Consider the following 14423-nt stretch of genomic DNA (forward strand, 5'->3'; position numbering starts at 1 on the left):
CATTTCTCTCTTCCTGTCACTGCTACCTTCACTGCTGAGTTAAGAAAAGTGAGCATGTGAGAAGCAAAGGCAGACTATGAACTAGAACTCCTTCACCATCTCCCTCATTCCAATGATTTCGAGCACCAGAACACAACTTTGAATCCAGATCTAAGGCAAAAAAAAAATGACCTCAGAGTAGCTGAATTTGCCTACACACATGGCAGTCAAAAGATTATAGATGTCACAGCTCACTTGGAATCTCAAATCTTATTTAAGATAACATCCATACTAAATAAGCTTAGATTTCAAGTATCCTATAGATTAAAAATTACACAGGGGAGGGGGAGTCTGACAGGAAAGTGAAAGAAAAACAACTACAGAACTGGATTAGCACACAGATTAAAATATAAGGTCATAATTATGTCTTTGAATCATTAAGAACAGACTAAAGGCTATGTCATTTGAAAAGACCTGGAAGTATATGACGCACTTTAGTTCAATAAACCTTTACAGAACAGGATGTGTGCCAGGTCCTATGCTGTGTACCCTGGACAAATTTATTTTCTTTATTTGAGAGAGCAAGAGAGTGTAGGTGTGCATACGGGGCATGGGTGGGAGCTGCAGAGGCAGAGGGACAAGCAGAATCCGTGCTGAGCACAAAGTCTCATGTGGGGCTTGATCTCAGGATCCTAGATCATGACCTGAACTAAAATCAAGAGTCAGACACTTAACCAACACAGCCACCCAGGCACCCGCAAATTTAATAAAAAATGATTTAAATATAAAGGCTTACCATTTTAATGATCTGGAAATCCAATTATGTTTAAATATAAAGAAAAATGTATTGCTAAATACTGTTTTAATTTCAATTTTTTTAAATAAACTTCTTGGGTTTTTTTTTTTTTAAGATTTTATTTATTTGAGAGAGAGAGAGAGCAGGTGCACAGTGAGCAGAGGAGCAGAGGGGGAGGGAGAGAGAGAATCCCAAGGAGACTCCCTGCTGAGCAGACAGCCCATTGTGGGGCTTAATCCCACAACCCTGAGATCATGACCTGAGTTGAAATCAAGAGTTGGATGTTCAAGGGACTGAACCACACAGGTGCCCCAATTTTTATTATTACTATTTTTTTAATGTTGAAGAATATGAGGCTGCTCTATTTATTTTTTAAGTAAACTTTACGCTCAATGTGGGGCTCAAATTGACAATCCCGAGGTCAGGGGTCATATGCTCTATTGACTGAGCCAGCCAAATGCCCCTCTAAATGTTATTATTATTTTTTTTAATTTGACATACAGAGATCACAAGTAGGCAGAGAGAGGTTAGCAGAGAGAAAGAAGGAAGCAGGCTTCCTGCTGAGCAGAGAGCCTGATGCAGGGCTCAATCCCAGGACCCTGAGATCATGACCTGAGCCGAAGGCAGAGGCTTAACCCACTGAGCCACCCAGGCGCCCTGCTATTTTTTTTATTAATTATTTTTATTAACATATAATGTATTATTTGCCCCAGGGGTACAGGTCTGTGAATTGTCAGGCTCTAAATGCTATTTTTAAATGTCAATATGAACTACAGAATAATCTGTTTGTGCCAGCCTTCAAAACACATCTTCAATTACTATAACTAAAGCACATAATCTTAAAAATTATATATATACATACATATGTATATACATATGTGTGTGTGTATAATGAAAAAAAATTATCCCTGATTTTTGTTTCTGACTTATCTCTGGATTTGGGAATGTGAAAGTTTAAAGAACTCAATGTAATAGGATTTGGGGTAGCAAAGAGTGAACATAATTTAGAGGTATCAAAAATCCAATATTAAAGAATCTAAATAAAAGTCTTTAGGATATCTGTAACAAATACAGTTGCTCTTGGTATTTCTCTTTAAAATACTGACCCAGAAACTGTGTTAGCCTAGGAGGATGGAAGTGGGTAGGATAGAAGGAAAACGTCATAGAAAGATACTTCAGAAATAAATCAGAGGACTTCAATAAGCTTATGGGCATAGGAGATTAAGTACATAAAATAATGATACAAGGTAAAAATAAAGAATTACAGCAGTTAAGAGGAAGATGGAGGTATTCCATGCTTGGGGAACAAAGAAAAGCTTCATAGAAAAGGAGAAGATAAACACAGGTATTTCATGGAAGATGCAACACCATCAGTAAAGACACAGAATTAGGAAGTGACAGAAGATACTGAAGAATATGGCATACTTCACCTATGATATAAGGAGTGAGAAGAGCAGAGACTAAGAAATGTAGATTAGGGCCAAATAGCTGAGGGCTTCCAATGCTGGGTTAAAGAGTTTAGATTTTATTTCATAGGCAACAGGGAGTCATTAAATTTCTGAGCAAGGCAAAGGGGAAGTCGGAGGGTTAAGCGGTAATTGAGTGATGAGTGACTAGCGATGAGTTAGTTTGGGGAACTACCTCAAGTGGACTAGCCCAACTCAGGAACTGAGCGGGAATTAGAGAAATGAATGAACAGGGCAGACACTATGGAAGTAAAATGGACAGAATTTAGCATTCTAATAGATGTGGGAACACAAAGGAGCGGGGGAGAAAGGGTAAAAAAATGGAGTTAAGCTTTGAAGCCTGGTAACTGGAAGGTTAACGGCACTATTAATGGAAATGGATAAAGCGAAGAAAAAAAGCAGTGCAATATAGAAATAAAAATAAGTGTAATTAAAAAAATTAGGTTGAGTTCTTTCATATTTGTTTCTCCCACTAATATGGTCAACAATACTTTGCAACCCAGATAAGAAAACAAGCACACTGTGGGCCAGTGGAAATAAGGAGACTGAAGAGCTGACCACTGCCACTGGCTACCTAGAAAACTGAAAGAATGATAAATGATCATCTACACTACTCTCATACAGATTTAACTAGCTAACATTTATTTTTAAAACTGGGGACAATATAAGGTAAAAGACATTCAGGTGACATACTAAGCTTAAATAATGTTGGGTACATAGCTACAGAAGGAGAAAGCACTTCCTTGAAGGAGAAAAGTATGCCGCCTATCTTTTGGCCACTTACTAAAGATTGTTCATGCATCTCTTGAATGTCCATGTATTTAAGAGAATCACAGACTAGCTCCTAGATGCAAAAATATCTAATATTGGGATAAGCAATCAGAAAAGAAACATGATAAATTTCAATTCCAAGTATCAAAAATATTACTTATAAATATGAAGGGGAAAAAATCTGTCTCAAAAACTCAGAAAATAACTTGGCTGGATTGCAGGCGTCAGTGTCTGTCGGTTTGGAACCACGAATATATCTCAGCAGAACAACAACACTGAGCAATGAGTCTTCCAGCTCTCAGAAATTCCTGGAGTAGCTGAGACTTATTTCCTGAGAGTGACTGATTATGAGGATTACCTCCGAAAACTTATTCTCCTTCAAGATAAAAGGCCATGACACACCTGCCCAAACACTCTATGACTCATCCAGGACCTTTTAGAGCACCTCAAGGACAGCAAGTCAAAAACTGGACAAAACACGTTCTCTGACCCGTTCCTCAAAACCCCTTTGGCCTTACCTGGCTGCTGCCTTGCTGAGTAGTCCAGTCCACCTACTTTCAAGACCCTCCAACTGTCCAGTGATTTTCTCCCGATCAGCCAGCTCAGCTGACTGGGCTATTCTGCCTCCTTCCGCTTGAAGCATATCTACTGTGGCCTTCCGATCATCGAGGAGCCGCTGGAGCAACTAGAGCACATAATGTTTAAGGAGAATGAAGAGTGGTAACACAAGGTCACTTTACAATCTGAAATAAGGAAGAAAATACAAACAAACAAAAGATCCCCAAGCCCCACCCCACCAAATCCTAAACTGGATCGAGTAATGGTGGCTTTTTTTTTTTCCAACCTGAGGCAAAAACATGAGAGGTGGCAAAGTTGCTACCCATGCATGGACTTCTCATACGCTTACTTTGGTTTTTAAATGGAGGAGTGATGGTCACTATGTGACTAACAGGGAACTTATTTTGAACCAGGAGAAAAATGCACTGAAATGGAAATCAAGCCAACAAAAAATATAGACAGAAACTTATTTATACATGATATACTGTTTATTCAGAATACTGCTGACCCTAAAAACCTCATAAGACAGAGCTCTGAGTGAAAACACAAATGCAGATAACTGTTTGGTCCAGTATGTGCCACAGGAAGCTGGTTGATTAAGTAAGATGAGGCAAATCAGTTTTCACTTTTCTTTTCATGATCACACAAAGTAGGTCAGGATTCTCCTAAAACTCTGGAATATGCTCCTGAACTCTTAAGCACATGTGTTGTCTGCCACTCCCCACGGGCTGTTCCAGTTCACCCTCCCAACATTCTCGCTTACCTTCTGTTCTTGGATCTGTGCTTTCACCACTTTATACTCGGCAGATGGAGGCTTCTGATTGGCTATGAGCTCCTCAGTGTCCGCCAACCAGCTGAGCAACGGCTCCAAGGCATCTTGAAACTTCCCACAATGCAACAAAGCCTCCTGCAGTTGTGCAATCCTTTGTGCAACCTGTATCACAGATGTGGGGCCTCGTTAGGAGGAAGGAGAGAGCTTTTTAAATGATTGCCGCCCCCCCCACCCCGTAACTCCAGATTGCAACTGCTAAATTTGTATTTGCATTCAGATTGCAGGGAAACCTCAGCTTGAGATGTGCCTTTTCTAAGCCCCCCATTCCCAGGGCACTAGTTACCCCCCACCGGCCACTCGCCTTTTTGTTCAGCGTGTTCCATCGAGCATTGATCTCCTCCATGTCATGTTCCAAACCCTGCACGTCACAGTTTTTCCCCGCACTCTGAATCAACCCCTGGCCAAGTCCATTCACCTGCTGTAGCTTCATTTGAAGGGGATCCACCTGTTCTTTCTGAAACATCTAGATAATTGCAAGTCAAAGATTTAATCTAAAGGCAGCAATCAGACCCTCTACACCAACAATGACTGATCATTCTTGGGAAATTTATATTTAACAAAAGAGGGGCAAGAAAAAAAAGAGAAAACAAGCCATTTGTACAGGGAACTATCAAAGAAACATGTGGTTTCACATTTCAGTACATCCTCCTACAGACAAGTAATTACAGAGAGTTATGGCACTACTTAGGTCTTTTAGCCAATGACTCGTGGTTGGTTGGTTGATTTCTGCTTGCTTAATTTTTAATGCAAAAAGCTACAGAGAATAGAGAAGCATCAGTCTCAAGATATCATAAAAGTGTGATGTATATCAATCCTAAAAGGGAAGAATGTCAAATGACCAGTATTTAAGATTAAAAATACCTTGGGGAACAGCTTTAACATACCACTGATACATGCAATGCTCTTCTTTGACTAGGAGCAATAACTCAATTAGCCAAAACATTATTAATTTTGTGAAAAACGCCAACCTCATAGTTTAATCGCCCTGTGGTCATTTAATTCCATTCTGGTCCAGGGCCACAGACCACACACCGCTAATAATCTTCGAGCAGTATTCCTGAGATTACAAAGGGAAATGGGCCAGTAATACTGGGAAATGTCCTCACCAACTTCAGACATATACTCTGAGATGCAGATATATATAAAGCATTCTTAAAATTATAATACTGAATATCTATGTTCATCATTAAACAATGGAATTTTAAAACAATGTGAAGGAGTGTAACAAACAATGCATGTTTCTTTCTACTGAAGTTTATAAGCTCCATTATGACTTAGAAAGGAAACAGAGTCAAAAGAAAATGATACTTTGACACATTAATAGTACTAAGGAAAAGAATGAAATAGATAATTGTCTCAAAGATCAGACTTCTCTCAATTATCAATTATCTGAGGATAAAATCAGCCACATTCCACACATTTTATAGATCCAATCTGGATCTACTGCCGTTCTCTTTTCTTCTATAAAATGTTCCTTCAGTTTCAGTGACACAGGTGAGTTAACTAAAGCCAAAGAAGGACAGAAAATGGAAGAAAACAAAAATGTAAAAGAAAAACATAAACTCGGGTTAGGATTAATTTTGGCCTATATGAGACTACAGATTACACTTGGATTAGGAAACGGATTCTTGAGAGAATGGGCTATGGCTGGATAAGTGACTCACCAGGGAGGAAAAGCCCCAGGGAACACTAAAAAAGGAAGGTTTCAAAGGTAATTACCAAGGAGCTTCATTTTATACTATAATTTGATTACACCATATTTTGTTAGGCAACACTACAAGGCGGTTCAGCTAAAAATGACTGTTGCCCCAACAACATGATTCCCGGAAAAAGCAAGTGCTATGATTCCATTTTCTACTAAAGATGTTTTCACTGCAGAAAAATCAAAGCAGAGGGGGTAAAAAAAACAACTCTGATGTTTTAAGTTGCTTAGGTACAACAAAATGGTGGTGGTGGTAGGGTGTGGGGATTGGAAAGGCAAAAAAAGAAAACCAAAGGTGAGGAGGGAAGACATCAAGTTCACACTGAAGAGCCCGCTTTTATCCAGTAAGCAAATCTTGTGTCATACTTAACATTTAAATTCCTTCTGTGCTGTCCAATATGAGGCTATTTAACTAAAATTCAGTTCCTCAACCACACTAAGCCACATTTCGTGTGGTCAACAGCTGTATGTGGTTAAGTGCCTATTGTACTAGGCAGTACAGATAGGGAATATCTCCACCTTGGCAAGAAACTCTACTGGCTAGTGATAAACATGACACAGGAAAGTAAAATATATTCAAATAACTTAGTAATCTCTTTCATATAACAGAGCTAATTCTTTTTAAAAATCTGCATTTACTTTGTCAATGAACATTTCCTATGGAAGCATTAGAGGTTCCTTCTTTTGTTTCCCAACCTCCATTGCATGGATTGAGTTGACAGGGAATGGATATATGTCTCATCTTTTGTCCAGAAGTTTGAGAATCTATGATAGTACTTCTAAATAAACACTATCTAAATATTTACTTTGAACCCAAGTGAACAGAATGTTATAGAAAGTACATTTGAAAACACTTGCTCCCTTCTCTCAACTCCCAAATAAAGCTGTTCTGCAAAATCAGTGCTTTCAGATGCATTAAAATTCCTACTCCTCAGTATTTCAATGGGGCTGTGCCATGTTATTAACCAACCAGAGCTGGCAGACATTTCCCAGAGCAAAACACTAGTAAAAATTATTGCAAGAGTGTAAGATGCAACTGGGACATAAAACAGAAAATTTCCCAAAGAGCTTTTTTTTTTTGATAAATAAAGATTTATTTTATAAAGATTTATTATTTACTTATTTGACAGACAGAGATCACAAGGAGGCAGAGAGGCAGGCAGAGAGAGTAGGGAGCAGAGATCCTGAAGCAGAGCTCGATCCCAAGACCCTGAGATCATGACCTGAGCTGAATGCAGAGGCTTAACCCACTGAGTCAACCAGGGACCCCCTAAAGAACTTCTTCTTCTTCTTTTTTTAAGATTTTATTTATTTGAGAGACAGTGAGAGAGAGCATGAGAGGGGAGAGGTCAGAGGGAGAAGCAGACTCCCCGTGGAGCTCGGAGCCCAATGTGGGACTCAATCCCAGGACTCCAGGATCATGACCTGGGCTGAAGGCAGTTGCCTAACCAACTGAGCCACCCAGGCACCCCTTAAAACACTTTAGTCTTTGGTAATACCACATTCTCCCAGTTTTCATCCTGCCTGATCCATTTTTTATCTCCTTTGCTCTCTCCCTCCTTCTCTTCTAGACCTCCATATGTTCATCTTTGGGAGGTGGGGGTCAGGGGAAGATGTCAGTCTTGGGTTCTCTTCTTGGCAATTCTATCTATTCCCGTGGCTTTAAATATTAACCATGTTTATGGTATGTTTGTATATGTGTGTACAAATATATGTATGTGTGCATCTGTACACCCAAGTATTTTCTTAATATTGCCATACAAATGAATCATGGGTACCTCAAAAACCTAACCATTCCACAACTGAACAGTACCTCCTCCTTTCCTCTTCCCCCAAACCTGTTCTTCCCTAAATCAATAATTTACTACTGCTCCCATCCACTCAGTTGTACAACCTAGAACCTAGAAGCCAAACTTGAGAACTCCCTTTCCTTCTCCTTCCCTCCCTACATAAAGTCATTATCAGGTCTTATTGATTCTGCCTCCAAAATATATCTTGAGTCTAACCAACTGGTCTTCAAATCCATTGACGTCTCTTTAGTCCAAGCCACCTAGACAACTGCAATAACCTAGCAGGCCTCGCTACTCTGTCCTTAATCCCCGTTAATGCACTCCACATATAGAAGCCAGTGTGGTTTCTTTGTGTATGTGTGTGTTTGTTTTGATTTTTTTTGCAAACCATTCAGTGTTTTCTCTATCTCATGCCAATCCTAAAATGAATTAATAAAATGTAAGGCAAAATAAACCTCAGATTTATAAACTCCAGCCAGTGTTGAGAATGTTTACTGTCTAGGTAGGGTGGTTTTCTCTATCGTTAGGCTGAGAGTAATGTTTTAAAAATGTAAATGAGGGGCACCTGGGTGGCTCAGTTGGTTAAGCGTCTGCCTTCGGCTCAGGTCATGATCCCAGAGTCCTGGGATTGAGTCCCGCATCAGGCTCCTTGCTCAGCAGGGAGCCTGCTCCTCCCTCTGCCTGCCTCTCCCCCTGCTTGTGCTCTCTCTGTCAAATAAATAAATAAAACCTTTTAAAAAAATAAAATAAAAATGTAAATGAAATCATTAAAATCCTTCTTTCTTTCTTGGTTTTGACTCAGGTCGTGATCTCATGGTCATAGGATTGAGCCCTGTGTGGGGCTCCACAAACAGCATGGGGTGTGCTTGAGATTCTCTCTCCCTCTGAAATAAATAAATCCTAAAAAAAAAAAAAAAAAGTCACATGGTCTTCTGAGCCAGCCCGGTGCTTCTATATTTGTGTCCTTTTTGCTTAATATCTGCCTCTGCTAATACAATGTAAGTTCCACAAGGGCAAGGACTATACCAATCCTATTCACTGCAGGAGCCCCAATACCTGGCACAGAGTAGGTAAGCAATAAATATTTATCCAGTAAATGAATGAATACTTTTATAGAAATGGTATTAGGCAAGGAAAACAAATTTAGGAAGGTTCTGCTGATCAGTTGAGCATTCAAACACTGAGCTAAGATTGTAGGGCTCCCCAATTTTTGCTTTAAAAGACTTTCTTATAAATTTTGAATTTTATAGAACCCCTAATTTTATACAAAAGATTTTTTGTCTTCTGTTGAACAGTGTCTGGAAATAAGACTGAGGAAGTCTGCAAAAGAGAAGAGGGTTTAAAATAACCACAGATTGTTCTCTCAGTGGGCCTAGGATCCCACTAAAGGGATAGCAGAATAAGTTCTAGCATTTTGGTTCTTCTATCAATCGCTCGCTAATGCTATTAGAAAATTTATATCAGGCCGCCTGGGTGGCCCAGTTGGTTAAGTGGCTGCCTTTGGCTCAGGCCATGATGCCAGGGTCCTGGGATGGTGCCCATGCCCCCAGTGTCCAGGTTCCCTGCTCAGCAGGGAGTCTGCTTCTCCCTCTGCCCACTCCACGTGCTTGTGAAAATAAGAGAAAATTTATATCTATTTTAATCATGTATACATATGTGCATTTGCATATATGCACAGACACACAAAATCTAAATTGCATTTCAGGTATGATCACCTGCTGAGTTCTAAGTGTTTATGTATTAAAACGACAATTCAGTTGCCTCTAGGAACCCTTTGGGAAGAAATGAAATCCATACAGCTCTCATCTTGGAAAAACTTTTTCTCTCAATAATATTTCACCAGTTTAGCAAAATCTGTATACTCATGTTACCTCTATAATGATACATATTTTGTTTCAATAAATATTTTCAAAATAGCCTCTCTACGTTCTTATTGGTTAACGTCCTGGCTGGGGCAATGTCTTAGATTTCTTTTTTTGTACATAAATGCAGACATCACCTTACCTCCAGATATTCCATAACGTAACCACACTTTAAAGATGATGGACAACCTTGCAACCCACAACTGCCTTCTCCTGCCATTTTATCAGGTAGTATTTCATAAAATGATTACCTCCTATAGCTGAAGGGACCCTCAGAAATTACCTAGTGCCATTTATTAATTTTATAGATGAGGAAACAGATCTGAGACTGATATTAGGGATTCCTCTGAATTTTTCCTTTATGCAGATTTGATCAGCTCCTTACAAATTTAATCCCTATACTTCATTGATTATTGCTGCAGGCTTTATACTAAAAATATTCTGTATTATCAAAAATGGCTGTGACTTCTGGGATCCCAGTGTCACTCCCAAGTTCAGTAAAACTCAGAAAATGGAATCATTCCCCAATCTGAAAGGTGATGCATTATAGCTTGATGGGATGCTACATTACAAAATATCTGGTGAAGCCTAAGGTGACACCACCACCACTCAGCTAAACAGTAGGACCTACAGCTAAGTTGAAAGCTTGTGGCCTGTAATCAAAATGACTTTTCATTGCTGGTAGCTGCAGGTTTAATTGGTGCTCTAGCTAAGAAGGCTGCCCAGAAAGGCTGGCATGGGGTGGATGTGAGAACCCATCTCTCTGTAGCAACCACGGATATTCAGGAGACTGACATTCACTCCATCAGTCAACAGTGAATGCCTACCACAAGGAAGGCACTCTTATGGGCCTTGGGGATGGTATAAAATCAAAACCACCTCTGTACTCAGTAATCCCCGACTGTATTAGACGAAACTTCTACCAGCTTCATTCGCTATCACTGACCAAATGACACTGGGGCAGAGAACTGTAGAAAGTAGCCAATCTTAAATGTCTTTGACTAGGAGTGTTTAAGGATGTGAACACTGTTCCCATCAGTTTCCTAACACATTGCATTCTCTAACATTAAGAATCTCAGAACCTTGGAGTTATGAGAGAGGTAGGAGGACATTTAATCTAAATCCCTTATTATATGGATTAGGAAACAAGAAGTCCAGGAAAAAAAGAGTGCCTTGTTTCAGGACACTACGTTTGACGAGATGGCTAAAATCTCTTTTCATAAACATTATTATACCTTATTCTGGCTTTAAGAAACACACATTTGTATTAAAAAGCTGCTATTCATACTTATAGATACTGCTTTCGCCCAGCCTGTTCTTATGAATTCTTTCAACTAACCAACACAGCTCTGTGGAAGAGAAATGTTGAGAGTATTGACTGTGACTGAAATCTTACACACTTGGTGTTTTCCATGGGTTATTTCATTATCCTCACAGGATTTTGCCTTAATAAATGAGCAAATTGGAGATTCAGGACATCTAACTAACTTGCCAAGTGCAAAGAAGTATCCCAGTTCTCTCTCTGAGGCCCAACCTCAGTGCTGACATCACCGATTAAAGAGGAGATTTAGGGCAGAATGGTCACTGCCATTTTCAAAAGCAGAATCACCCTTTCCTGCTAATAACCTTTTCCAAAATGTAAACCAGCAACTATTTACATCCCTGTTTTCTTTGGGCTTGGTTTATCACTTAACAAAAGAAACAGAGTACGAATTGTAAAGTTTTTCGCCAAATAAGACGTATTTTCCCCATAACTGCAATAGAAAGACCAGAAAAGCCCAGTGCCCCAAAGAGAACCAAAGAAAAGGCTATCTGTGTCCTTTTTGATCACTATTAAGTCAGAGAGAACTTGCAAATATCACTTTACTCCCCAGATCCTTTCCCAACGAAATGAGCAACAATTACCTCATTTGAATTTAATCCATCAGTTGTAGCCAGAGGCACTTTCCCATGCAGCACTGTGCCAGTCACCTCTTTTATTCCAAATCCTGGGGAATCAAGGTCCTCCTTGATCCACATATTAGCGGGGGAAGCCTCCTCTAGAACAGGAGTTCCTTCTTCTGAGATAGGCACTGAATCAGTGTGGGCAGTATCTCCCAGGAAGGGGACATCAGCAGGGAACACTTCCTCCATAGCAGGCACTCTATCAGCTGGGGCTGTAGGCTCCTCTGGGGTGGGCTCTCTAACAGCTGGGGGGATAGGCTCCTCTGGGGTGTGAGGTCTAAGAGCTGGGGGGATAGGCTCCTCTGGGGTGGGTGCTCTAACAGCTGGGGGGATAGGCTCCTCCAGGGTGGGTGCTCTAACAGCTGCGGCTGCAGGCTCCTCTGGGGTGGGCTCTCTAACAGCTGGGGGGATAGGCTCCTCCGGGGTGTGAGGTCTAAGAGCTGGGGGGATAGGCTCCTCTGGGGTGGGTGCTCTAACAGCTGGGGGGATAGGCTCCTCCAGGGTGGGTGCTCTAACAGCTGCGGCTGCAGGCTCCTCTGGGGTGGGCTCTCTAACAGCTGGGGGGATAGGCTCCTCCGGGGTGTGAGGTCTAAGAGCTGGGGGGATAGGCTCCTCTGGGGTGGGTGCTCTAACAGCTGGGGGGATAGGCTCCTCCAGGGTGGGTGCTCTAACACCTGGGGCTGTAGGCTCCTCTGGGGTGGGTGCTCTAACACCTGCGGGGATAGACTCCTCCAGGGTGGGTGCTCTAACAGCTGGGGGGATAGGCTCCTCCAGGGTGGGCACTCTAACAGCTGGGGTGATAGGCTCCTCTGGGGTGGGTGCTCTAACACCTGGGGCTGTAGGCTCCTCCGGGGTGGGTGCTCTAACAGCTGGGGGGATAGGCTCCTCTGGGGTGGGCACTCTAATAGCTGGGGGGATAGGCTCCTCTGGGGTGGGTGCTCTAACAGCTGGGGAGACAGGCTCCTCCGGGGTGGGCACTGCAGCAGCTGGGGTAACAGATCCTTCTGGGATGTCATCCCTTGTGGTGGGCCCTGCAGCAGCTGAAGCAGTCCCCCCCGGGGAGGGCTCTGCAACAGCTGCTGCATCCTCCTCCATGATGGCCACTGCAGCAACTGGAACAGTCCCTTCAGAAGCAGCCACTGCAACAGCTGGGGCAGCAGCCAGGATAGCCTTCTCTACAGCGACCACTGAAGCAACTGGGACATGTGCCTCAATGGTGGCCACCGAAGCAACTGGCTGCTTCTGTACGTCTGCCTCTGGGGAAGGCACTGCAGCAGCTACAGCAGCTCTCTCTGGTACAGGTGCTGCAGCAACCGGGACGTCCTCCTCTGGGACGAGCACTGCAGCATCTAGGGCATCTTCTGTAGTGGGCACTGCAGCAGTTGCGGCAGGCTTCTGTGGGAGGGTTATCCATCCCTCCAAAGCTGGTTCCGTACTACTAGCCTTGGTAACTTGTTCCTCCAGAAGAATACTCAGTAATGATTCTGTATCTCTCATTTCTGTCTCCCCACCCTCCGATGACGCCACATCCAGCGTGGGCTCTGTATCGTTTACAGCTTCCACTCCATCTCTGCTATGTCTCTGTCCACCAACCAGCAGGGGCAGATTCAGAGTATCTGACTCTGCGGACTTCCTCTGGAGATCCTGGAAGATCTGCTCTGGGAAGGCTCTGTGAAAATGCGCTGGGGCTGGGTCCTCCAAAAGCTTGGCCGGGTAACCCAGCTCTTGGCCCTCCCCATCCTCATCACAAACTTTCTCCTTGGACAATTCACAAGCATCCACGTTTCCCAAGGAAGTCAGACTGTTAGTTTCTTGATTAATAGCTCCTTTCTCACTTTCCAAGTGAATCTCATCTGTTAGTAAATGTGAATCACATGAGAACACCTCTACTTCAGGTCCTGAGGTAATATCTGTTAGTTCATAGCTAAAAGCAAAACTGAGGGGGACCCTCTCGACACACTCTTCAACATTCCCCTCAGAGTGACTGCAGTCTACCTGGGACAAACTGCCATTTTCTTTGGCCAGCTCAGCTACAAAGCCTGATAAGTCATCTTCCTGGGAAGCCCTGTGATTAGAATTGGGCAGTCCTCCTGGGTCCAGCTTTCCCAGTGACTCCAGATCAGCTGGGTGTCTGAACTTAAATTTCCCTGCAGTCTCGGGGCTAGAAGGCACTTTTTCACGCTCCTCCTCACTAACTGTGGAAGTGTCTCCTCTCCTGGTGTCAGGGTAGACAATAAGTTCCACAGCATTAGGCACCTGAGAAGAATCCAGGGCATTAAAATATTCACAATCCAATCCAGTATCAGAGTCTTTTACCCTTTCATTTAAAAGGCCTAAGTGTTCTTCTTCTAAGGCAGCCCCTGGAAAATGACTAATTACAAGTGCATTTTCTGCATCCTGGGATGGGGCCAGCCCTTCAGAAGAGGCTTGACTCTCCAGCTCAGCTAGAGGAGTTACTCCTTCTTCACATAAACACTCCTTTTCAAGTTCGAGAAACATCTGCACTGAATCTGTGTCAGAGAGCTGCTCTGAATCAACAGGACCAACAGTACATTCTAGGTCGGAAACCAGACCCTCCAGCCCCTGAACAGTTCTGTTTGCCAGCTCCCCTACAGCACTCTCACCTGTGAGAACACAACTGTAACGCAGAGGTGTATCCTCGAAAACAGAAGCCGAATGGTTCTTAGCTGACTGTGGGTCATCAGAGCAACAAATCTGACCAA

At 42.4% G+C, this 14423-nt stretch overlaps 1 protein-coding gene across 1 annotated transcript in view; it reads right to left on the bottom strand.

Annotated features, from left to right (window-relative positions):
* Nucleotides 1-14423, bottom strand: part of MACF1 (microtubule actin crosslinking factor 1) — a 325960-nt gene that overhangs the window by 50673 nt on the left and 260864 nt on the right. Inside the window, exons 58-60 of the mRNA XM_080800760.1 lie at nt 4704-4865; nt 4334-4504; nt 3531-3697 (exon numbers count right to left, since the gene is read on the bottom strand). Of these exons, the coding sequence (XP_080656886.1) occupies nt 3531-3697; nt 4334-4504; nt 4704-4865 (500 nt within the window). The remainder of the gene's footprint in view (nt 1-3530; nt 3698-4333; nt 4505-4703; nt 4866-14423) is intronic.

Source organism: Martes martes (assembly GCF_963455335.1).
Source record: "Martes martes genome assembly, chromosome: 4".
NCBI classification, from domain to species: domain Eukaryota; kingdom Metazoa; phylum Chordata; class Mammalia; order Carnivora; family Mustelidae; genus Martes; species Martes martes.